At 40.6% G+C, this 25,114-nt stretch overlaps 1 protein-coding gene across 5 annotated transcripts in view; it reads left to right on the top strand.

Moving 5' to 3' along the window:
* The window catches only part of LOC126162235 (rho guanine nucleotide exchange factor 12), a 1,164,938-nt gene that overhangs the window by 896,118 nt on the left and 243,706 nt on the right, over positions 1-25,114 (top strand). For 4 of the 5 annotated variants that reach the window (XM_049918604.1, XM_049918607.1, XM_049918606.1 and 1 more), the window contains 4 exons: positions 14,956-15,030; positions 16,160-16,413; positions 18,849-19,075; positions 19,202-19,395. In XM_049918604.1, coding sequence (XP_049774561.1) covers positions 14,956-15,030; positions 16,160-16,413; positions 18,849-19,075; positions 19,202-19,395 — 750 coding nt within the window. The remainder of the gene's footprint in view (positions 1-14,955; positions 15,031-16,159; positions 16,414-18,848; positions 19,076-19,201; positions 19,396-25,114) is intronic. The other variant, XM_049918605.1, reaches the window with a different exon arrangement.

Here is a 25,114-nt window from a genome sequence, read left to right on the forward strand (position 1 = left end):
CGCGGACAACGTGTGTAGAGCGAATAGTGTACCACTCGCAGCTACGTAAAACTGCCAAACAAACTGGTGGTAGAAAGATTACAACCGACAGTGACCAGAGACGAGCGTCGTGTTTTGTCCGTGACAGACAGTAATTGATTGGCGACTCCATGGCGTGTTGTGTGCACCATGACCAAATAGTGGATAGAATTGGAAGGAAAATCAGCATTGGCCTTTTTTTGTTTTTGTTTTATTGTCAGCAAAATCGATTTTCGGTCACTTAGTGACCATCCTCAGTGCTGTAATATACAATTAAAATTGGTAGGCACTGGTATCAAGCTATAACCACAAGTTTAGAGCGATGACATAAACTCGACAGGAATTGCCTCTGCCAGTGAATGCAGGTCCGTCTCAATCAGGTTCCAAGCGAACGTTGATTTGGGAACTGCATACATCAGGCATTTGGAATCTGCTACCTTGCAAATGGCTTTAGCTCATAGCCGCACACACACCACACACACACACACACACACACACTTAAACGTCTTCAATGTGCGCGGCAACACTAAACAGTAGTTAGGTCTGACGAGTAGCAACTTTGCCACGTTCCAAATAATGCAACGCGGCGACTGCATCGTAATCCCAATGCGGCGTTTATCTTGCAGTGTGTGGTGTAGTTCAGGCCGGAGGTGCTTCGGCGATGTTTAGCTTACTGGGAACGTGAACGAGTATGCTTATTTCAACATTCCGACACCCAAACTTACAGATGTCACACACTCGTATCGGTACCAAACGCTGTATGTCGATAGAGTAGTAACCAAACCACCGGCTTTGTTCATGCTGTGTGCTGCCGGCTAGTAGAACATGTGGAAAAGGTAATCAAAAGTAATACCAGAACTACGGAGCAAAGGAAAAGCGTGAAACTTCCTGGCAGATTAAAACTGTGTGCCCGACCGAGACTCGAACTCGGGACCTTTGCCTTTCGCGGGCAAGTGCTCTACCAACTGAGCTACCGAAGCACGACTCACGCCCGGTACTCACAGCTTTACTTCTGCCAGTACCTCGTCTCCTACCTTCCAAACTTTACAGAAGCTCTCCTGCGCAGGAGAGCTTCTGTAAAGGTCCCGAGTTCGAGTCTCGGTCGGGCACACAGTTTTAATCTGCCAGGAAGTTTCATATCAGCGCACACTCCGCTGCAGAGTGAAAATCTCATTCTGGAAAGGAAAAGCGTATCTGTGAGCAGTTGTTTAAGATCTCGCATAGGTGTGTTGGTAGACTTCAGGTTGTACCAAAGATCCCACGTTTAACCCCACTCAAGGCAATTTTTTTACTGTTTTCGCGTGAAACTGCTACACAAGAGATTTTTTCTGACATGTAAAAGGACTTTTTGGAGTTTGTAGCAATGTTCTTTTGGCAGACAGCTTTCGCTTCGTCAGTTGAAAGTAGCAAACTATTCAACAGATTTGTGTAGATAGGTGTGGTGTTCCATCGGACCAAGCATTGCACTCTTTCCTGTGTCATTATCGTATACTCTCTCCCATATGACAATAGCCGAGTCTAGACGACTGTTTGCATATTTTCAGAGTTTGGCGAACACTCAGCCACCCAATAGTTAAGTTCTCAGATTGCCCCCCGCGACTACCACCATCACAAATCCCCCCCCCCCCCCCCCCCCATTTTAATACTACATTAAATTTCTAGCACTGCTGGTGAAACACAGCAATCTGCACCCGCACCATTTGGTAGCTCCGTGGTATCTAATCATTAATGATTGGGCTCAACTGGATATGGCATACCTGAGAAAACTTGCGCACTATTCTCCTCACTGAACAAATGCCACTGTCAAGGCTAGAGACGCTGTTAGAAGGTATTAGCTTCACATCTCCTATGGGCTATTTTTTACCAGTGCGCTTGCTTCAAATTGGGTGTGTATAGGGTTTCCGTACGTAGTTCAGTGAATTCGTAAGGAAGAGGATAAGAAGCTGTTCAAGAGGAGAAGTTTGTAAATCTCACTCACTCCAATTAATGCATGCGGACCATTTCGTATAACCGCCTACGTCTTTTGTAAAAAGTGCCTCGTGGTAAGTGCTATGTCGTCATTGTGTTCCAACATGTTGGAGAAACGGAATAAATGAGAAATTTCCAGTTGAGTCAAGAATTACTATTCCTGTGCGCGGAATTATGGGATGTTTTGTCAGTAGGCATTGATTGTGTACGAGAGCCATTATCAGCAAAGAGTGTTTCAGCCGATTTTTACAAATCGACCAGGTACGCAAAATAAGTAGAGAGTTGTCTTTCTGATAACTGTAAAATTGGATTCTCTTCAACAGAACAAAGAAAACGAATAAGGCCTTTTCCGTCAATCCACACAAAATGACACCGTCTACGTTAACCAACGTCCTAAAAAGCAAGTAATACTCTGACAATCCAATAACGACTGTAGTGCTGTGCAGCACACTAAACGGACGTTGACTTTCGCAAGTGAAATCCGGACTCAAACCTGACAGTTTCTGATGGATGTTGGAGCGTTTACAATAACAACTAGAAGCGGTGTTGAGAAATCGTTTACGATAAACTTAATTTCGAAGCCTATGGACAGGTATTATGCGTGTGCACGAGTGCCCAACGGCTAACATTTGCGGGCAATAAATGGATATACCACGTAGGTTCAAAAGTCGCGAGACTGGAATAATAAAAAATAGAGAAATTAAAAGGGTGTTTCAGTGGTCCAAATCTTCTGCGTAGTTTGCTCCCACCTGAACACAATGCACCAATATTGATAAAACCATCTGAAACTGCAAAACCTTCTGTGGGAGAACAATAAAGAGGACATAATCCGTCCGCACGTCCACCATTTAATACTGACTGGTCGAATGCACGTGTGGTGTTCGCAGTTGCTAAGGGCGCTTTACACTCTATTTTCTCCGACTTGGCTGTTCAGACAGTATTTACACTAACTAATCGTTGCGTGTGAATGAACCGCCAACAGAAAAATTTGTCAGTATCTGTGTTGGGTTTGTGCGAGTCTGGCGGGGCTTGGATTGACGCAGAGCAGATGAACTGTTTCAGTAATTCATACATCGCAAGAAATGTTTCTGGAATGATGTCAGTCAACGATGAACGCGATAAAAACAGCAGATAATGACATTAGCACTTACCGATTTACTCACTACAGTGTCATTTCTCCGTATATACGGCGTAATATAAGGTTTTAAAATTCAGCTATTGTTAGAACTGTGGCAGCTCTCAGCAACGGGTTTAGTTTGTGTGCAGTAAGCGTTTAAATAAACAGTGCTCGAAAATTTTGGATTTCGTTGGGTGATAATGTAAGATTTTCGTGCAGGCGTAACTGAACACCAAGCTTTGTTCGATCTCCTGTTGCAATGTTGTATACGCATTTTGTGTTACATCGGCTGAATTTTTCCAACATTTTCTTACACCAGCTGACAGGAGACCGCACTTGAGCCCGGGTAACATATACTGGGAACAGATCTTTTCGCAGCTAAATTTTCACACATAATCGAATGTGCTGCGGTTTCCAACACTCCCACAGATACTTTTCTTTCACGGTGAGGAACATGCAGGTTACCGGTACCTCTGATAAAAGAAAGCTTTAAAACAACGTTTTAACACGTTCAAGTTTCAAAGAAATACTCTCCGGAAGGTCGCAGAAGTTGATTCATACATGAAGACTTTCCTTGCTTGCAGTACATCTTACACTGATGTGAAATAAGTCGACTTCATTGTGACCTTTTAAAGTATTCATTTATGCGATGTAAAAACAACTACTTCGTCTTCGTTTAGTTTTACTATTCAATTGTATTGAAGATGACCAAAGTGTGTAATGACTATCTTAAGTCTACCTTCGTCATATTCAGTAACTGGAACGTATACGGAGGCTACGCCTACGAGCTATTCCTTGCCTCAGTATTGCCGGAGTTGGTTTTGTACTTAATTTACGGTGAAGTTTTTATAACGCCACACCGAATGTAACGGAAACAGGAAATAATGATACGATGGTGGATGAGTCAGGAAGAGGAACCTATTTGCCGCGACCATTTCGGAGGCGAGGGGACAGACGGGTTAGCAGCGGACGGACAGAGGCTGGAGCGGCAGTGGCTGTGGCCTTTGGAAGGGCGCCAAATGCCACTGGAGCAGCGCTGGCGGCGGGTTCGGCCTTTGCGGGCAGCCGGTCTGCCGCTGCACGTGCCCCGGCCGCGCACGGCCAGGCCCCACCCCCACGTGCAAACCACGTCACCACAGACATCTCAACTGTCTGCAAGCAAATGTTCGCCTCGGTATTGCGCTTTATACGGCAGGTTTCAGTAGAGTACAGTGCAGCTCTTCTGCACCTACAATCTACGAACTATTGTTAGGTGTACCGCGTAGGGTGCTTTCCATTGTATTACATATTAGGACTTATTCCGCTTCCATTCTTCTGTGGAGCGCGGGAGGAAAGAACGCTTGCATGCCTCTGTGCGCACATTGTCTAATATTGTCTCCGCGGCTCCACTGCAACGATACATAGGAGATTACACACTGATCAACCAGATAATTACTACTACCTACCCACTATCCATATAAACCCGTCCAGGCGATAGCAGCGTTACCTGGCAATAAGTGACTGCTAATCAGACACACGCACGGTGCATATAGTATCAGTGTGCCATTTGTCAGTGTGTAGAATGGGGAAGGCGCGCGATCTGAGTTTGATCGAGGGCAGACTATGATGTCCTGGAGGCTCGGCACGAGCATTTCGGAAACTGCACGACTTGTCAGCTGTTCCAGGAGTGCTGTGGTGTCTTCAACACATGGCGAAACCAAGGTGAAACAACAAACAACGTCCAGACATCGGGGGGTTGGGCGACCAGCCCTAATTACAGATGTCGAACGCCGTAAGCTGGGCAAAGTGGTAAACCGGACAGGCGACTATATGTAGCGGAACTAACATCAGACTTTAATGCTGGACGGAGTACAAGTGTATGTGAACACAGAACGTACCGAACAGTACTAACGCAGGGCCTCGACGAGACGTTGGTGTAGGGGGTAGGGGCTTATATCCAGGGTCCGGTCGTCAAAGGTGAGCCCTCTGAACGTGTTTCTTAAAGTGTGTGTGTGTGTGTGTGTGTGTGTGTGTGTGTGTGTGTGTGTGTGTCCGTCTCTCTTACACACACACACACACACACACACACACACACACACACACACACACTTCAAGAAACACGTTCAGAGGGCTCACCTTTGACGACCGGACCCTGGATATAAGCCCCCTACCCCCCTCCACCAACGTCTCGTCGAGGCACTGCGTTAATACTGTTCGGTACATTCTGTGTTCACATACACTTGTACTCCGTCCAGCACTAAAGTCTGATGTTAGTTCCGCTACATATAGTCGCCTGTCCGGTTTACCACTTTGCCCAGCTTACGGCGTTCGACATCCGTAATTAGGGCTGGTCGCCCAACCCCCGATGTCTGGACGTTGTTTGTTGTTTCACCTCCGTCTCTCTTACACACACACACACACACACACACACACACACACACACACACACACACACACAGAGAGAGAGAGAGAGAGAGAGAGAGAGAGAGAGAGAGAGAGAGAGAGAGAGAGAGAGAGAAGCGAGGTAAATTCGTAGAAGTGAGTTTCTTGAGATTGTCATAGTTTGCCTAGAATAGATCTTCAATAGAAAATTGAAAGATGGTCAGATTTCCATAACACTGAGGAGTCAGATGAAAAAAGTGAAAGAAACGATTAATCTGAAAAAAATTCGGGTGCCATTTTGAGTGTCCGACTGAGCAGCTTTTTCCCAAACATTTGCTTTGCGCAAAGACATTTCATTCTTTGGCAGTGACAGGATTAAACATGAATGTTCTGCAAACTACAGTGACACGGAGTGGAGTATCAGAAGTGCTTCCTATGGGATCGACATTTTTTCACAGTACGTTTGATACATCATTTAGCGCAAAGGCACACCGCTCAGGTGTGTCCGCGCGTTACGGATACCCTTAGTTGACTACTAGCAGCATTCTTTATAGAAGCATTTACATGGTGAAAAATAACGTACATTTTGTATAGCGTCGAGTATCGAATAGTACCCAAATAACTCATGGTCGGAAACAGTTGCTGTTATAAAGAACCAGCTAACTTGACAATGCTCTGCAATTGCTAAATACGGATGAGAATTGTATATACATCCTAAACTATTCGTCGTCCTCCCTCCTCCCCTTTGCCAGTCCTCCCCCCTCTCCCCTCCGCCCATCTGGATATTCACTAGCGTATCGTGTAAAAATTTGAAGGAAGTCGGTCAAGTAGTTTCTGAGATGATGGTAACAAAGTTAAACAATGAGTTGTCTTTATATAGCAACGTAGTTAAATTGATGGTGGTGTTCAGCGGCGAGTCACAAATTGGTTTTAGACTTACTGTTACCGGTTTCTCCATCAGACGGCTTCCATCCTTCCGTCAAAAAATATGATAGATCGGTTTACTGTGACAAACAGTAATTCGCAGTTTCAAGCTAATGAAAATTGTTGCTCTACATACATCTTAAAATGCCCCAGTCGGGCAGTTGAAGTAAGTTGCGTTCTAACACAAGTCTGTAGCGCAACCGCCTTTATTACAAGTTTGTAACTCTGGATTATTGTTTGTCCTAGGGCATCTCACCAGTAAACCAATTCATCATATGTTTTGACGAAAGCATGAAAAACATCAGATATTTAATTGTGTAAATTCGAAACGGATAACTGCCTTATCAGTGAACTAACCTACAACCAGTTTGTGGCTGGCTACTGTACACCAGCAACGCTAAACCTTCTTTGCTCCCAAGAGAGGGCTACCACCTGGGTCGACTTCACACTACTACACTTTATCGGGTATCCATAAAACTACTGCACCAGGATGCTGGAGAAATGTTGCAGCTTCGTTGATAAATTGTATTCCTATTAAAAGTTTTGCTGAAACCAACAGTCGTCACCGTCGCAGCCTCGCAGACACCTGTGATGTGATAGGGTCGTCAGTAGCCTTCATTGGCGCTAATTTTCTTCCTCACCGAATTAAGTATGTAATCTACACTCCTGGAAATTGAAATAAGAACACCGTGAATTCATTGTCCCAGGAAGGGGAAACTTTGACACATTCCTGGGGTCAGATACATCACATGATCACACTGACAGAACCACAGGCACATAGACACAGGCAACAGAGCATGCACAATGTCGGCACTAGTACAGTGTATATCCACCTTTCGCAGCAATGCAGGCTGCTGTTCTCCCATGGAGACGATCGTAGAGATGCTGGATGTAGTCCTGTGGAACGGCTTGCCATGCCATTTCCACCAGGCGCCTCAGTTGGACCAGCGTTCGTGCTGGACGTGCAGACCGCGTGAGACGACGCTTCATCCAGTCCCAAACATGCTCAATGGGGGACAGATCCGGAGATTTTGCTGGCCAGGGTAGTTGACTTACACCTTCTAGAGCACGTTGGGTGGTACGGGATACATGCGGACGTGCGTTGTCCTGTTGGAACAGCAAGTTCCCTTGCCGGTCTAGGAATGGTAGAACGATGGGTTCGATGACGGTTTGGATGTACCGTGCACTATTCAGTGTCCCCTCGACGATCACCAGTGGTGTACGGCCAGTGTAGGAGATGCCGGGTGTTGGCCCTGTGTGCCTCGGTCGTATGCAGTCCTGATTGTGGCGCTCACCTGCACGGCGCCAAACACGCATACGACCATCATTGGCACCAAGGCAGAAGCGACTCTCATCGCTGAAGACGACGCGTCTCCATTCGTCCCTCCATTCACGCCTGTCGCGACACCACTGGAGGCGGGCTGCACGATGTTGGGGCGTGAGCGGAAGACGGCCTAACGGCGTGCGGGACCGTAGCCCAGCTTCATGGAGACGGTTGCGAATGGTCCTCGCCGATACCCCAGGGGCAACAGTGTCCCTAATTTGCTGGGAAGTGGCGGTGGCGTAGGATCCTACGGTCTTGGCGTGCATCCGTGCGTCGCTGCGGTCCGGTCCCAGGTCGACGGGCACGTGCACCGTCCGCCGACCACTGGCGACAACATCGATGTACTGTGGAGACCTCACGCCCCACGTGTTGAGCAATTCGGCGGTACGTCCACCCGGCCTCCCGCATGCCCACTATACGCTCTCGCTCAAAGTCCGTCAACTGCACATACGGTTCACGTCCACGCTGTCGCGGCATGCTACCAGTGTTAAAGACTGCGATGGAGCTCCGTATGCCACGGCAAACTGGCTGACACTGACGGCGGCGGTGCACAAATGCTGCGCAGCTAGCGCCATTCGACGGCCAACACCGCGGTTCCTGGTGTGTCCGCTGTGCCGTGCGTGTGATAATTGCTTGCACAGCCCTCTCGCAGTGTCCGGAGCAAGTATGGTGGGTCTGACACACCGGTGTCAATGTGTTCTTTTTTCCATTTCCAGGAGTGTATTCGCCTCTTTGTCAAAGAAATTACCTAACCATTTCGTCACAAGCAGTACATCACAAACCTCTGATACAGCGAATAAAATGATGGTTGTTTATAAATACTGCGGGAGTTACATTAGAATTGGAGAATGGTCAATTAGACCCTTGTTTCGGCTGATATGATACATGACCTGTTATTCGAGATTCAAATATCACAAGAATTGGCGGTCACCCAATATTTTTGGTTATCTCCTAACTTCAGAAGAAATCTGATTGCTTCTTTCCCGCTTTCGGTTTCCGTTAATGAGTGTCAGATAAGAAAACTTCCTCATTACAGTAGGGAACTATGAGCTGCGACGAGCCAGAAGTTACTGCAGCCAGACTGAGGCGACGTAAACAATATAGCGCAGACATACTTAAAAAAAAAAAAATAAAAAAAAAATCGTCCCTGTAGCACGCGAAGTCAGCGTTTTTCGCTCTCTGTGCTGGCGTTTCTCGCATTGGTGCTTAAGTACTGCGACAAGTTTAAAAGTCTGTGAAGTGTCGCTGTACATCATGTGATGCAGCTGAGCTGTCGGAGATCTTAATACATCTTACAAGCATGGGTGAACCCAGGAATTTTTGCAAGAGGGGACAAAATTCAGAAAAAGCCATTTCTTTTTATATAACTGATTCGGTGTGTAAGAAAACGTGTTGTACTCCAGAAACAAACTTTAACAAGAGAGGCACAAAATTTTTTATACAGCATACGACTGATAATAATCTAATTACTATTTATAAGACAAATTACTTAAATATCTTACCATAAGGATTTTAACTGGATATACAAAGTCGTCTTTCATGTTATTAACAGGAATTTGGATGCCACCCGTTCGATTACAACTCCTGAAATTTCATTCTCATGTTATTAAATCCAGGGTATCCAAAGAGTTACGAAATCAAACTTCAAAGCGTTCGCAAAAATTTGTAGCCGTACAGTGTTGTATGAAACAACGAAAAATCTGTAACTTAAAAAGGCAGAACCATTGACGAAACCTGTTGAATATCAGCAAAAACAACCAAAATTACTGCTCCTCCTAATTGGGGAAATATGTAAGCATAATTTTCGAAAAAAGCTTTTTGGATTTAATGCCATCTACATTATTATCTTTGTCTACGACACAAATCGGATGACGTTCAAGGCTTTATTTCATCACTGTGATTTATTTTTTGATACTGGCTGGCATAACAAAAAAAGAACAAAACGGCTTTTGAAATCCACTATTTTTATCTTGGCGACGGAAAGTGTAATCTTGGTCCTATAACCGACAAGACCAGGAATAATCAACCTTTTCTACCTACAGCCTGCTTTTGTGTGTTTGTTGTAAAATTCCGCAACCGCTAGCAGTTCAGCAGAAATGATGATTTCTGAATTAGGGAAGTAACGTTATTTTATAATATGCGTAAAGCATAATTCCAGCAAGTTAAACCATGTAATAATAATTACTTACAAAATACTTCGTCCAAATTTTGTTAAAACCTAATGAAAATGTTTTTAAAACTTGTTCTGCGTACCGCCCACCGTGAAAGCAGGAATTCCCAGTAGGGGCGGTAAGGACGGGGCGGGCGGACACGGTAAAGACGCAGTATTTACCATCGCGCCACAGGCAGTGTTGATCTGCCGTTTATCACCATCATAGGCAATCGTTGCTGTAAATTCCAGTGAAATACCTAACGAATAAAAAATCTGTACCTAGTTGGATTCCAGGAGGGCGGAGAGTGAGTGGCTTAAAAGCGACTGTTGAGCGTAGAGCGATGCGTATGTTGTGAATAGTGACAGATCTCGTCGACAACTTGATTAATATGAGTATAATATAGTAAAATAAAAGATCCTATGGCACATTTGAATCTCCCGATTATCTTCGGCGTACCCTGTGTGGGGAATTAAGATAGTGGCGAGCCGTTAACCCGGTTCCGCTGCCCCAGGCGACCAGACAGCCTGCTCAGCGGCATAGCGAAGCGCGTGCGTGTTGGGGTTATTTGTTTTCTGAATAATACTAAACTGATAAGTAGCCTTTTCGCCCAAGTCCTTCCGTAAACACACACGTCACAAATTAAAACACGTGTTCACACAATGTCAACATATATTCCGTGCCTTTAACTTGTGTTCTCATTCTTCATGACATACATGTAATTAAAAATACATCACAAATTAAAGATAACAGTGCCAGACTAACAAAATACAGTACTACGATGAAACTCCATACCAAGAACAACAATTTTAAATTACTGTTTTTCGCGTTTACGTATTCGAAACATTTTATTTCTACAGCGTTAATTGAATCCGATTTTTTATCTTTCTTTCACGTTCTGTTCGAAGTTATAAGTTGTGCTGTTCCAAAGTTAAATTACTGTGTGCTGCTGTATGACATATTGTTGAAATTGCTACTTTATTCCTTACGTTTGGGTATCTCAGTTTTTCACTCCTTAGTATTATTCCTGTTGTGTTCCTTCATAGTCAAGTCCTTAATCAGTTTTCATATTACTGTATAAGATCGGCGTTACTACTTCATCTACGGATTACAGTGGCGATATTTACGGTTGTCATTTTAGGGCAAGTGGTACTTTTGTATATCATACTACGTGAATGGGATAGAAACGAGTGTGATGTCTGGGAGGTTTCGTCATAAAATTAGCTTTGTCTTATTTTTTGTATGGTACTTCTTTCTTGATTCTGTGTAAGCTGCGTACCTCTCTCCTGGTTCTACATTTTCAACTGTACGAATAATCGATCTCGCCACCTATTTAGTCGTTCTTCATTTATAGCTGATTGCCGGTTCTAGAGTTCCATGCAGAAGTTTCCAATATCATCATCCATGAACGCTATAATCAAAAACCAGAAACCTACCTGTATGAGTCTGTCTAGGTGGTAGGCAGGTGTCTATTTGAACGCCTGCTGAATAGCACGCTATGCACTGATCATCGTCCCAGTTCCAGCTGAGTACTTCCAGGGGACATACAGGCAGTCACCTGAAATGGTTGAAAGTCAAGTCTTAAACATGGCTGCAACTATAGCAACTGTGTGACACTGAATTTCGAGAGATTGAAAAAAATCAGCGGACCAGTTGCAAATAAAGGTTTATTGGAACCCTTCACATAGGTTTTGACATTTTTAAAATTGCCTTCAGAATTTGCAATTACCTTGTAGAAATAAATTTGGGTAACTTCATTGTGAAACAAAGAAAACAACATGTACAGTTGCTTGTTCCTCTCGATTTGCAAGGGTTTTATTTTCAGGCAGCTCTCTGAACTGAATTTCTTAAAATGTGGGGAGATGGCAGTTTTGAATTTCCCACAAGTAGACAAGCGATACATCATCATAGGGAACCTGCTGATCTTCTGATGATAAAGTGATCAAAGCTGCTCTAGGATGAAAAGTATTGCTGAGGTTGTGGACAAGTTCATTTTGAAATAAGCACACCTCATTCTCCTTCAAGCAATCCTGTTTTCAATTGTAACATACTAACAGCTCCTGCAGAATTATTGGTCTCATTAACTTCCAGTGCTGTTACTTAGTTCTGAAATGTCAACCATTCACAAAGTTGATGACAACAGTCAGAGAGCAGAGACGAATCCAGTCATAACATCTACTTTCTTCTGTTGTATGGAAAATTATTATAAAACAGAAGTACAAAGTGAGAGACCTGTACTACATGACAGCTCGATAAATGTTCTACTGGTTACATTTAGAAAATATGGAGGAAGAAACACTGGCCACACAAAAACAGCCTATGTGCTAATTTAGGAACAGGCATAGGAAGGCTACACACCCAGCAGAGTGACTTGTGGAAATCAATCAGACAGGCTAAAAACCTAATTCTCGGTATGAAAACTAAACGAGATAGTACAGTAGACATGCATTCCAGACAGTGATGGTATAAACATCATACCATTCAGACGTAGATTTTTCTTGGTTTCCTTATACCACTAAAAGCAAACGCCAGGAAGCTTCCTCTCAAATATACCCGGCCAATTACATTCCAAATCTTTTGCATAATCTGACATTGTAGTGTGTATATATGTGACTTTGTTGTTAACAACACATTATAATTTGACGTTCAATCGTTCACTTTGGATGGAAGAAGACAACAAAGATTGTTTTTTCTACTCCCTCAAGTTTGACTGATACCTAAAATCCTGTGCTTGTTTATTAAAGAAATAGTAAATACAACTAGAGGATTGTGACAAGATGTCCATCCTAGAGATAAATTCCACAGTGGCATCCCATGTGCAATGTATGTTGAAGTTACAGTAATCTTTGATATACAGTGCTGATTTGTTTATTACTAATCTGATGTTTACTTCACATAAAATTTGTCTTATTTCAGTTGCTTTATTGGGAAATCATGTCTGGCTTCTCATGTTAAATTTTGAACACATGCCAGGCACTATCCAGCAGTAATCCTGGCCCACCCACTGTGATGTACATTGCTTAAATTGTTCCAGGCGATCAGTGATGTGGCTCATTCCTCAGTACCACAGCAAAGTGACTCCCCTATTTTGTCAAAATTGGGGTAGCACTTAGTATATTGTGGCAGATAAATGTCAGAACTCATATTAAGAAATAACTTGTTAATATAATACAGTGTTTTCCCCAGGGTTCTTCACAAATAGAGAGAATTTCTTGAATTATTGGTTAGTACAGTAATCCATACAGAGGTGTGCTTCTCTCCCCCTATGAAGTTGATCATGATTACCACAACCACCACCACGTCTCCTCTTTGATACTGAGCAAGATGCTGTGTTAGTGCTGAACTTGAAGCTGTGATAAGACCATTCACATTAAATTTTCTGTGGCTTCTTATAGTATAAACAAATAAATGAAAAAATAAATCTGTTTGATACAGACTAGTTCCTTAATGAGAGAATTTTTTTTACAAACACAGCTAGTTTTGTGAGACCATCCAACAGTTGAACTTAAAAATACAGAAGTAAAAAGGAGTCTAACCGAAACTTACAAATGTGTCCACTTTAATGACTCAGAGTTTCATAGATTTTGTTTTGTTCTGTTGTTCACCCTATTACATCAGTTAAGTAGGTACACTTACTCTGTGGTATTCACTCTTCCTTTTTTTTGTAGATTAAATCAGACATACATTATGTGATTAAAAGTATCCGGACACCTGGATGAAAATGACTTAAAAGATCGTGGCACCCTCTATCGCTAATGACTGAATCAAATACGGTGTTGGCCCACCCTTAACCTTGATGACAGCTTCCTCTGTCACAGCATATGTTCAGTCAGGTGCTGGAAGGTTTCTTGGGGCATGGCAACCCATTCTTCAGCGAGTGCTGCACTGAGGAGAGGTATTGATGTCAGTTGGTGAGGCCTGGCACGAAATCGGTGTTCCAAACCATCCCAAAGGTGTTCTATAGGTTTCAGGTCAGGACACTGTGCAGGCCAGTTTATTACAGGGATGTTATTGTTGTGTAACCTCTCCACCACAGGCCATGCATTATGAACAGGTGCTCAATCGAGTTGAATGATGCAATCACCATCGCCGAATTGCTCTGCAACAGTAGGAAGGAAGAAGGTGCTTGAAACATCAATGTAGCCCTGTGCTGTGATAGTGCTATTCAAAAGAACAAGGGGTGCAAGCCCTCCCCATGAAAAGCACGACCGCATTGTAACACCACCCCCTCTGAATATCATTGTTGGCATTACGCACACTGGCAGATGACGTTCACTAGGCAATCGCCATACCCATACGCTGCTATCGGATCGCCGCATTGTGTACCGTGATTTGTCACTCCACACGACGTTTTTCCATTCTTCAATCGTCCATTGTTTACGTTTCTTACACCAAGTGAGGGTTGTTTGGCATTTACCGGTGTGATGTGTGGCTTATGAACAGCTGCTCAATCTCGAAATCGAAGTTTTCTCACCTCCTGCCTAACTTTCACAGTACTTGCAGTGGATCCTAATGCAGTTTGGAATTCCTGTGTGACGGTCTGGGTAGATGTTCGCCTATTACATATTACGACCCTCTCCAGTGGTTGGCAGTCTGTCACTCAGCAGACAAGGTCGGTTTGTACACCTTTGTGCTGTATGTGCCCCTTCACATTCCAACTTCACTATCACATCAGAAGCAGTGGATGTTTTGGAGTGTGGAAATCTCGTGTACAGACATATTACACAAGTGACACCCAATCACCTGGCCACATTTGAAGTCCGCGAGTTCCGCTGAGTGCCCCATTCTGCTATCTCATAAAGTCTAATGACTACTGAGGTTGCTGATATGGAGTATCTGGCAGTAGGTGGCAGAAAAATGCACCTAATATGAAAAAGTTTGTTTTTGGGGGTGTCCAAATACTTTTGATCGCACAGTGTATCTAATCCTAAAATTCTGCGTAAACAAACACTTAGACTGTCATTATGAATTTATTCCTCCATAAAATTTAAGGAAGTGAAATATTTCCTACTGTGTGTAACAGATTTAATAATCATAGCCCTTCAACTGCTGCTGTGCCTGTTCTCATATAAATGTTTTTCTATTATTTTCAGTGATGTGGAGGTTGAAAGTCAGGGTCTTTCGTACAATAACTCGGGAAGTTCCTCAAATTCCAGTCTTTCAACAAGGTATGTATCACAGCTTTCTGTATTTATGCACTTTGTTTACTGTGTAATGTTCCATACCTGTATGTGGAGTGGGAAAGTGTATTGGTGGAAGTAGTTATGTCTGTAATAAGAATGTTTGAATAAGCACCCCTACTCAGCCTTATTGGTCTATGCTAAATCATTATCATTCATGTAAACAGTGAATAGTGGTGTACTTTATGGGGTGTAAACAGGCTTACTAATTTTATTGCTATATAGAATGGCCATTTTTGGTTCTTGTCGTGTAGCAACGACCTTAATGTTAATGGGCTAGAATTATAGTATATGGTTCATAGTGCCATATCCTACTAAGGACAGAAATTTGTGTACCTCCTAAAAAGTATTTTCTTGCAATATAGCTTCCCTCTGTGCCATAATGCAACACCATGTTCTACTGGTATGGCATTCCTCTATACTTTCAGCTTCTTCTTTAATAACAAGTATTTTTTTCTTGTTCTTCATAGATGGTGTGGTAATGCTTGAATCCTTTTTACAACTCTGACACTGATATACAAATTTACCTCGTGTAATAACAGAGTGCTGCTAGGTTTGCAGGGACAGCCCCTTATACTCAAATTTTGAGTCTGTCTTGCTGAACAGTTTTAGTGTTTCATTGCATTTCACTTATTATGATGACAATTTTCTTGTAGATTGGTGAAGTAAGTAAAAACCAAGCAAATCTGTTACAACTAGTGAAATTAGTTTGCGTTAGGAAAAGCTACTCCTGCTTAATGAGCTCATAGTACCTCAATAAATCCTGCTTGCTGAATGGGAGAAGAAAGTTACCATTCTTGAGGAACAGTTTCACATAAATGCTACATACACTTTAAACTGTGACACTATATAACTACTGTTGCCCCATACAGTCACTGTATTTATTGGATGTTACATAAATTTAGTAGCTTTAGTTCTGAGGGAAAACCTAATTAAATACATGCAATGACAACGTGGTGGAAAATAATTTGGCGGTGTGCTTATGTGCGCTTTCTTCCCTTACATGGTGTTGGTAAATTCTATACTTGCAACCTTACCATCAGTTTGCTTATTCATGGCCAAATAAACTATTGTTCAGCATTTAATACGGTGGTGGTGTGGCTTCCATTCTGTGCAGCATATTGGAACGTATGGACGTGTGCAGGAGTCTGGACAGCCCGAGCAACTCGCTGGAGGCAGTGTCCGGTGGTCAGGCAAGCGATACTCTGACGCTGACTCCACCTGCACCGTGTTCGGACAGTGGCAGCTCTGCTCCCCTGGATAGCGACCTGGAAGCAGAACCTGATCCCCCTGATTGGATGCAAGGGGTTGAGGAAGAAGTGCTGCAAAACCTTTCACCAAGGGAGAAGAAAAGACAAGAGGTTATAAATGGTAAGAGTGGCAGTTCTTTACTACTGCAGTTCAAGCATTTTCTTTGTTCAGAGGCTTCCATTAATCCTACTATTGTGATTAGCCCTTTAAAAAGTAGGCAGTGCAGAATGAGGTTTCACATTCTTTCCCTTTTTTTTTGCCCCTTTGCATAATCCAGGATTTCCATGACATTCAATGCCATTTCTTAAAATCAGTTTTCTTTGTTGTTGTTGTACAGTTTATTCTTGTTTTGTTCATAACATACGTTTTTATTGTGACAGTGCAACCCCTTTATTGAACAAAAAAATGTGAACTAGTTGCTGTCACGGCCAAGTCACTGTACTCTCAATACAGTAACAGAACTGAGTTTTTAGTGAAGTGGGCTAGGGCAGGAAAATTTCATGTAAATGAGAACATGAAAACTAATGTGAAATCATCTGTGTACACTGAAATTGGCAGTTTTTAAAACAGTTGCGAAATTTGACATTTTCCTCGATTCAGTCAAAAAGTCATTGATCAGAGGATTTTAATAATATTGGTAACTGTCAGTTACTGCATGTTGAAATTGGAATTTGACTCTTCTTCTCAAGAACAAAAATTGTGTATAATCATAAAATGGCAGTTCATTTCCCCACATAAAAGACTATGGTTGCAAATGTGATGTCAAGCAAAAATACACCAGTTTCAACAAACAGTTCTAGTCTCTGGATAAAACTGTTACCTGTACTCCAAAATAAGATTTTGAAGATCATTTCATTATTGTGGGAAAAGCATATTTGGAAGATAAAAGTTTTTGCAAATATGGAAGGGAAAATACTTTCGGCAGAGGTAGTACTAAAACACACTCGGCTGCGTCTTCAAACTAGGCTATCAACTCTTACAACCACAGATCCATGCAAGTCTTTGTTCATGGTCCTAGGTTCTTGTTTCAAATGTAGAATTATAATGGCAAACTCTGTTAATACCAGCATGGCAAAATGTCTATTATGGGTACCTGGAGTGCCAGTTATCAGCCCTGTAGATATTCAGAAGGGATGCAAATCCCTATGTGGTTTAGTGGAATAGGAAATTTCCATGTCAGCTGGAAATTTATATGATGATAAATGTTTCATGTGTTACATTTAGCAGTTAGTCTTCCATATTAAAATACAATATCTACGTTGCAGTTCTTACACTCGATTTAAGTGCCAACAGATTGATGGCACTGGAACCCAGAAATCAACATTGAAGCTAAGATTTTGAAATCCTTCCTTTTGTCAATTGATTTAATGACTTTAATATAAAAGATACTTTTTCTCAATAATGTAAATGAATGTGCCCTATGATGTCAGTTGTTATAGTGCAATTGATAGGTATATTTCCATTTCACCATAGCGCTGCAAACAATGAAGAAGACTACAATAAGTAACTAATACAACAAATAGACAAAATGTTGCACCAAAATTGGTCATGCAACACAGGTATGACACACAGCTGCAGTCTTGGTTGTTGCCTTAGTCTAATTTGACAGTATAATTGTGTAAACAGATCTTTTGTGGATTATAAAATTTCCAAAAGGTAGGTTCTTTATGTATGCTCTTCCAAATAATAATTGTAGCTTTTTAATTCTACAAGTAACAAAGTTCAGAGCATGACCATATTTGACCATACATTGACCAGATTTGGCCATACGTTGACCAGAAACATCAGCTTGTGAAGGGGTCCAATGTATGGTTAAAAACTGCTCCAGAGTAAAAGAAAAGTATGTTGTCATTGTGTCTAGATGAAATGAAAATTATTGTATACTGTGTCAACCATTTCTCAATTGATAAATCATCATTTTTTCAGTGATGGTAGCTAGTCGAATTATATCCACAATGAACAATAACAATGCTGCTACCTTTTTTATAAATAGGACAAAATCGGTATGCTGTTTCTTTACGTCTTGTACTTTCTGTCTGAATTCATTATTAAAATCACTACTTCAATTACAAGGCTGGGTAATGTTTAATACCTAAATGATAAATAATTTATGAAGAGCCATACTTCCACGAAGCTGATTCTTAAGAGTTAAGTTACTTGCCTGTAGATGTTAAGACCTCCTTTAGCTATGTACATCCGTAAGAATTAATGGAAACAAAATGTTATAAATATTACTTGTCCTTAGTCTTGAAGAATTGGAGCATTAGACGTCTTTGCACTTGGACTGATATTTTCACATTATAAATCTTGGTTTGATAACAACACAGTCCCTTATCTTGTTGGGTGTGATATTCTGAGATGTATTACTTCCTTACTGTGAGAAGATAGTGTTACTTGATAGGTGCTGCAGTACAGCAGGTTCCTCTTTATAGGCTTCAACATTTCTTGGGTATGTTGCAGAAGCCAATATGTATCTGTTGAGAGAGATTTCCATAGCTTCATGTTAATTTTGTATTTAGTGTTGTTAACCTTCTATTTTTTTCTTTCTTTTTCAGAGCTGTTCCATACAGAAAGATCTCATGTTAGAAATTTAAAGGTGCTAAATCAAGTATTTTATCGTCCTATGCTTGAAAATCAAATTCTCCCACCTGACCAAATACAACTTCTATTTTCAAATTTGGAAGAGGTGCTAGAAATCCATAGTCAATTCAACAATGGTATGAAAAGAAAACGTTCTGAGAGCCCAGTTGTTGGAGAGTTGGCGGATCTTCTTCTTAGTATGGTAATAGCTCACACTTTTGATGTGGACTTTTTCAACCTTTTCTGTGTGTTATTTTCGATATCTTAAAGCATGAGAAATATATGTCATAAATATGTGTCAAGTATACAATTTAAAATTTCAATACAGTTTGATGGCCCTTCGGGGGAGAACTTCCAAAGAGCTGTGGCAAAGTTTTGTGCTCGGCAACAAATTGCCCTTGAATCGTTGAAGGAAAGGCGGCGGAAAGACAGCAAACTCAACAGCTTCCTTATGGATGCAGAGGGAAATCCCTTGTGCAGGAGGCTACAACTAAAGGACATCATTCCTACAGCAATGCAGAGGTAATGTTCTATATTCACTTAATTTGTGGTATGTGACAGGTACAGGTTCTGATTGCTGTTTTTCATGCAATTTGCACTGAAATATCATTTATAAGACAATCAGTGAGAGTAATTTTGTCATTTTGATTGAAATGTGGATACATCATTACTCAAAATCTAGTTTTGCACAGTCAGTAAATCTACAAATTTGGCAGTGTTAGTGTAATTCCCGAGCACACTTCCGCTAGATTTAGTTCGTAACACTTTATTTTCAGGGTTTGCTATGATTTCTGTAACAAAATCTGCCTTCAGTCCAAAAATCTTCTGCAGGCCTGGAACAATACTTCCTAACAATATGTGGAAGAAATTTTTCTGCAAAAGATAGAAATCCAATAAAAGACACTGTAGTTAAGTTTTTTGATGATAAGTACAAGAAGTCCTCATGCTCAACTAATAATTTCTTGTAGAGCTTAATAATAATAATAATAATGATAATAATAATAATAATAATAAGAAAAGAATAGGCCTCCGGTATGTTCTGCCAGTCGTAAAAGGCGACGAAAAGAACAAACCACTAATAGGGCTAACCCCCCTTTTAGTGTGATTACTTGGTTCAGGACAGAACTAAAGAAGCCTCGGACAAGTGCCGTCATGGTCGGGGACGACGCTTGAACCCTATGCCCGCCCACAATGGTAACGACACTGCTAGCCAACTGGAAAAGGATTTAAATCCAAATAGAGGTGTTTTGCAAGATATGCTTCCTGCAACCACCCTAGAAGGAAAACAAAGACAGAGGATGAGATGGTCAGATGAAGTTAATCGACACCTCATGTTCTGTTATTACCAAGCAACAAACCTAGGAACCAACACAACTGGATACAGATCACAAGTATACACAACATTTATTACCAGATACCCGGAATTAAAATTTTTAACAGAACAACGACTAGCTGATCAGATCCGTGTAATAATCAAAAATAACAGGATACCCCAGTCAGAATTAGAAAACATCAAACAACAAGTACAACAAATACTGGAACAAAATAATGTGCAATCAGAAGAAGAAGAAAATACAGTAATGGACTCAAACATCCCAGAGCAAACAAACAAAGACCAACACGCATCAATTAAACAATCAGAGGAAAACGAAATCTTCAGACAGCCACCAGAACAAGCACAAATAGAACACGAAGAGACACACGTGTTAGATATAGAAGAGAAATTTTAGCTGACATATATAGAATACAAAGACACAAATACAGACATTAGACCATTCTTGCATAGACCGCCAAATAACCCACAAGTCGAAACAACAATAAAAACTATCAACACAATCATAAACAACAAAATAAATGAAAACACAACTATGGAAGAGTTACAACTACTGGTTTATATAGGAGCACTCACTACACTAAATATACACACTAGGCAGAGATCAGAACAAACCAACACACAGAAGAAACCCACAAAACCAGCATGGCAACACAGGTTACAGATCAGAATAGAAAAACTGAGAAAAGACATCGGACAGCTAACACAACTTATAAGAAATGAAATATCAGACAAAAAACGAAAAAGGTTAGGTAAAATCTCACAACAAGAAGCAATAGAGCAATTAGATGAAAAAAAGCAGAAATTGCAAGCATTGGCCAAACGACTTAGAAGATACAAAAAAAGTGAAAATAGAAGGAAACAAAACCAAACATTCAACACAAACCAAAAGAGATTTTCCCAAACAATGGATAACACACACATTAAAATAGACAATCCACCAAACATAACAGACATGGAACACTTCTGGAGCAGCATATGGTCAAACCCGGTACAACATAACAGGCATGTACGGTGGATACAAGCAGAAACAGACACATACAAGATGATACCACAAATGCCTGAAGTGATAATTTTGCAACATGAAGTCACCCGAGCAATTAATTCTACACACAATTGGAAAGCCCCTGGAAATGATAAAATAGCAAATTACTGGCTAAAGAAGTTCACCTCAACACATTCACATCTAACTAAATTATTTAACAGTTACATTGCAGACCCATACACATTCCCTGATGCACTTACACATGGAATAATTTATCTGAAACCTAAAGATCAAGCAGACACAGCAAACCCAGCTAAATATCGCCCCATAACATGCCTACCAACAATATACAAAATATTAACTTCAGTCATCACACAGAAATTAATGACACATACAACACAGAACAAAATTATAAATGAAGAACAAAAAGGCTGCTGCAAAGGAGCACGAGGATGTAAAGAGCAACTGATAATAGATACAGAGGTGACATATCAAGCTAAAACTAAACGAAGGTCCCTACACTACGCATACATTGATTACCAAAAAGCCTTTGATAGTGTACCCCACTCATGGTTACTGCAGATTTTGGAAATATACAAAGTAGATCCTAAATTGATACAGTTTCTAAACACAGTAATGAAAAACTGGAAAACCACACTCAATATCCAAACAAATTCAGATAACATCACATCACAGCCAATACAGATTAAGCGTGGAATATACCAAGGAGACTCATTAAGTCCTTTCTGGTTTTGTCTTGCTCTGAACCCACTATCCAACATGCTAAATAATACAAATTATGGATATAATATTACTGGAACATACCCACACAAAATCACACATTTGCTATACATGGATGATCTAAAACTACTGGCAGCAACAAATCAGCAACTCAACCAATTACTAAAGATAACAGAAGTATTCAGCAATGATATAAATATGGCTTTTGGAACAGACAAATGTAAGAAAAATAGCATAGTCAAGGGCAAACGCACTAACCAAGAAGATTACATATTGGATAACCACAGCGACTGCATAGAAGCGATGGAAAAAACAGATGCCTATAAATATCTAGGATACAGACAAAAAATAGGAATAGATAATACAAATATTAAAGAAGAACTAAAAGAAAAATATAGACAAAGACTAACAAAAATACTGAAAACAGAATTGACAGCAAGAAACAAGACAAAAGCTATAAATACTTATGCTATACCAGTATTGACCTACTCATTTGGAGTAGTGAAATGGAGTGACACAGACCTAGAAGCACTCAATACACTTACACGATCACAATGCCACAAATATAGAATACATCACATACATTCAGCAACAGAAAGATTCACATTAAGCAGAAAGGAAGGTGGAAGGGGATTTATAGATATAAAAAACCTACATTATGGACAGGTAGACAATTTAAGAAAATTCTTTCTAGAACGAGCAGAAACTAGCAAAATACACAAAGCAATCACTCATATAAATACATCAGCTACACCATTGCAATTTCATAACCACTTCTACAACCCTTTAGATCACATAACATCAACAGATACGAAGAAAGTAAATTGGAAAAAGAAAACACTACACGGCAAGCACCCGTATCATCTAACACAGCCACACATAGATCAAGACGCATCCAACACATGGCTAAGAAACGGCAATATATACAGTGAGACGGAAGGATTCATGATCGCAATACAGGATCAAACAATAAACACCAGATATTACAGCAAGCATATTATTAAAGATCCCAATACCACAACAGATAAATGCAGACTTTACAAACAACAAATAGAAACAGTAGATCACATCACAAGCGGATGTACAATACTAGCAAATACAGAATACCCCAGAAGACATGACAATGTAGCAAAAATAATACATCAACAACTTGCCATAAAACATAAACTAATAAAACAACACGTTCCCACATACAAGTACACACCACAAAATGTACTGGAGAATGATGAATACAAATTATACTGGAACAGAACGATTATAACAGATAAAACAACACCACATAACAAGCCTGACATCATACTCACCAATAAAAAGAAGAAATCAACACAACTAATTGAAATATCCATACCCAACACAACAAATATACAGAAGAAAACAGGAGAAAAAATTGAAAAATACATCCAACTGGCTGAGGAAGTCAAGGACATGTGGCATCAGGATAAAGTCGACATTATCCCAATTATACTATCAACTACAGGAGTCATACCTCACAATATCCACCAGTACATCAATGCAATACAGCTACATCCAAACATATATATACAACTACAAAAATCTGTAATTATTGATACATGTTCAATTACCCGAAAGTTCCTAAATGCAATATAAGATATACCATACAGTTACAAGGAAGTCAAGCTTGACCGAGGCCAGCGTCACGTTCCATTTTTAACCAGACTTAAGTCTGAAAAAAAAAGATAATAATAAATAGAACCAGTAGTTTTCATGCTCCATAAAAAGACCTATTTGAGCAAAAAAGTTACTTCTCCAAAAACTTCGAACAATTTTTCCATAATATTCTGTGCTTGTTTACTCCGTAAGGCTCTGTCAAGCTTTTAGCAGATGATTATATCAGTTGAGAAGCAACAGCATTTTCTTGGTGGTGACCAGTGCTTCTCTGATTTTAGGTGATTTTAAGTGTTACCTTTCTAACCCAGTTCAATAAATGTGGAATCTGCAGAACACCAATTCCGTATTTGTAACAAATAAACCCCTATTGGCATATTGAAATTCATTTTAGTGGGCCATGCAGCCCATACTTGACAGCACACAAATAGAGCACAAAATATTTAAAGTGGAAGTTGAACCAATAGTAACTTTTAACCCTGTAATGTGAACAGAGGACTCCACAGTATGTATAGCAGACAGCTGCAATCATAAACAAATGAAAACTTCAAGCACCTTGTAGGTCAGCCACACGATGCTCATGTTGTGTTACTGTGAAAGCTGAACTGACATTAGATTCTGGTCTCTCCTGGTGTTGTGAGAGTTGTACTTGAACCCTGTGGTAGACAAGGATAACCTCCTTGCTCATTTCAAAATACAAAAAGAAAACGAGCTGCACACAGTGCAAAGTGCACTGCACAAAGCATACAGTGCTGGATACCATACAATTGCTTGCTGAGGTTGGCAATGCCATAAACAATGTAATTCAGGTATGACATCTATTGGTATCCAATGCAACCATAGTTAAAAACTCACTGCTGTTGTAACTACCACTTCATAGTGTCCTCAATTTTGCATAACACAGACTTCTTCTTTGTTCAAAGATGTCACATCGTGTTACATTCCAAGACTGAGTCCTGTGTTGCCATAAGCAGTGTTTGTCTTGTAAGAGACCATTCAGCCACCCACTGTTTGACGTGAGACCAGAGTATGACTTGCATTCGTGCTGATTCATTGCTATGTTAATATGTAGGTGCACCCATTATTCTGCAAACATATTCTTACACACATTCTCTTTTCAAAATGAGCTTCGCAAGACGATGTACAATCATTTCTTCTTCTTCTTCTTCTTCTTCTTCTTCTTCTTCTTCTTCTTCCTCTTCTCCCCCCCCCCCCCCTTTCCATCTGAAACAAAGCTATTTCAGACTATTTCTGATATAAAAATTCATTTCGACAGTATACACTATGAAATAGCATTTCTTATGTGAATTCACATATGTGCATTTTGAGGCATTGTTCACATTTCTCACAAATGCTAATTGTTTCAGGCCGCTATGTATTATCAAGTAAGTTGGTACAGTAGTTAAGATGTAGAACTTGTTTAGAACAACAACAGTTTAAATAACTCATTAGTCCAGCCAGTAGCAGATTGACTAAAACAAATTCCTAAAGGGATAGTTCACAAATGGTACAGCAAATATCTTTCATACCCTTAGGTAATTAAATCTTAATCTGCC

Source organism: Schistocerca cancellata, chromosome 2 (assembly GCF_023864275.1).
Source record: "Schistocerca cancellata isolate TAMUIC-IGC-003103 chromosome 2, iqSchCanc2.1, whole genome shotgun sequence".
Lineage (NCBI taxonomy): Eukaryota > Metazoa > Arthropoda > Insecta > Orthoptera > Acrididae > Schistocerca > Schistocerca cancellata.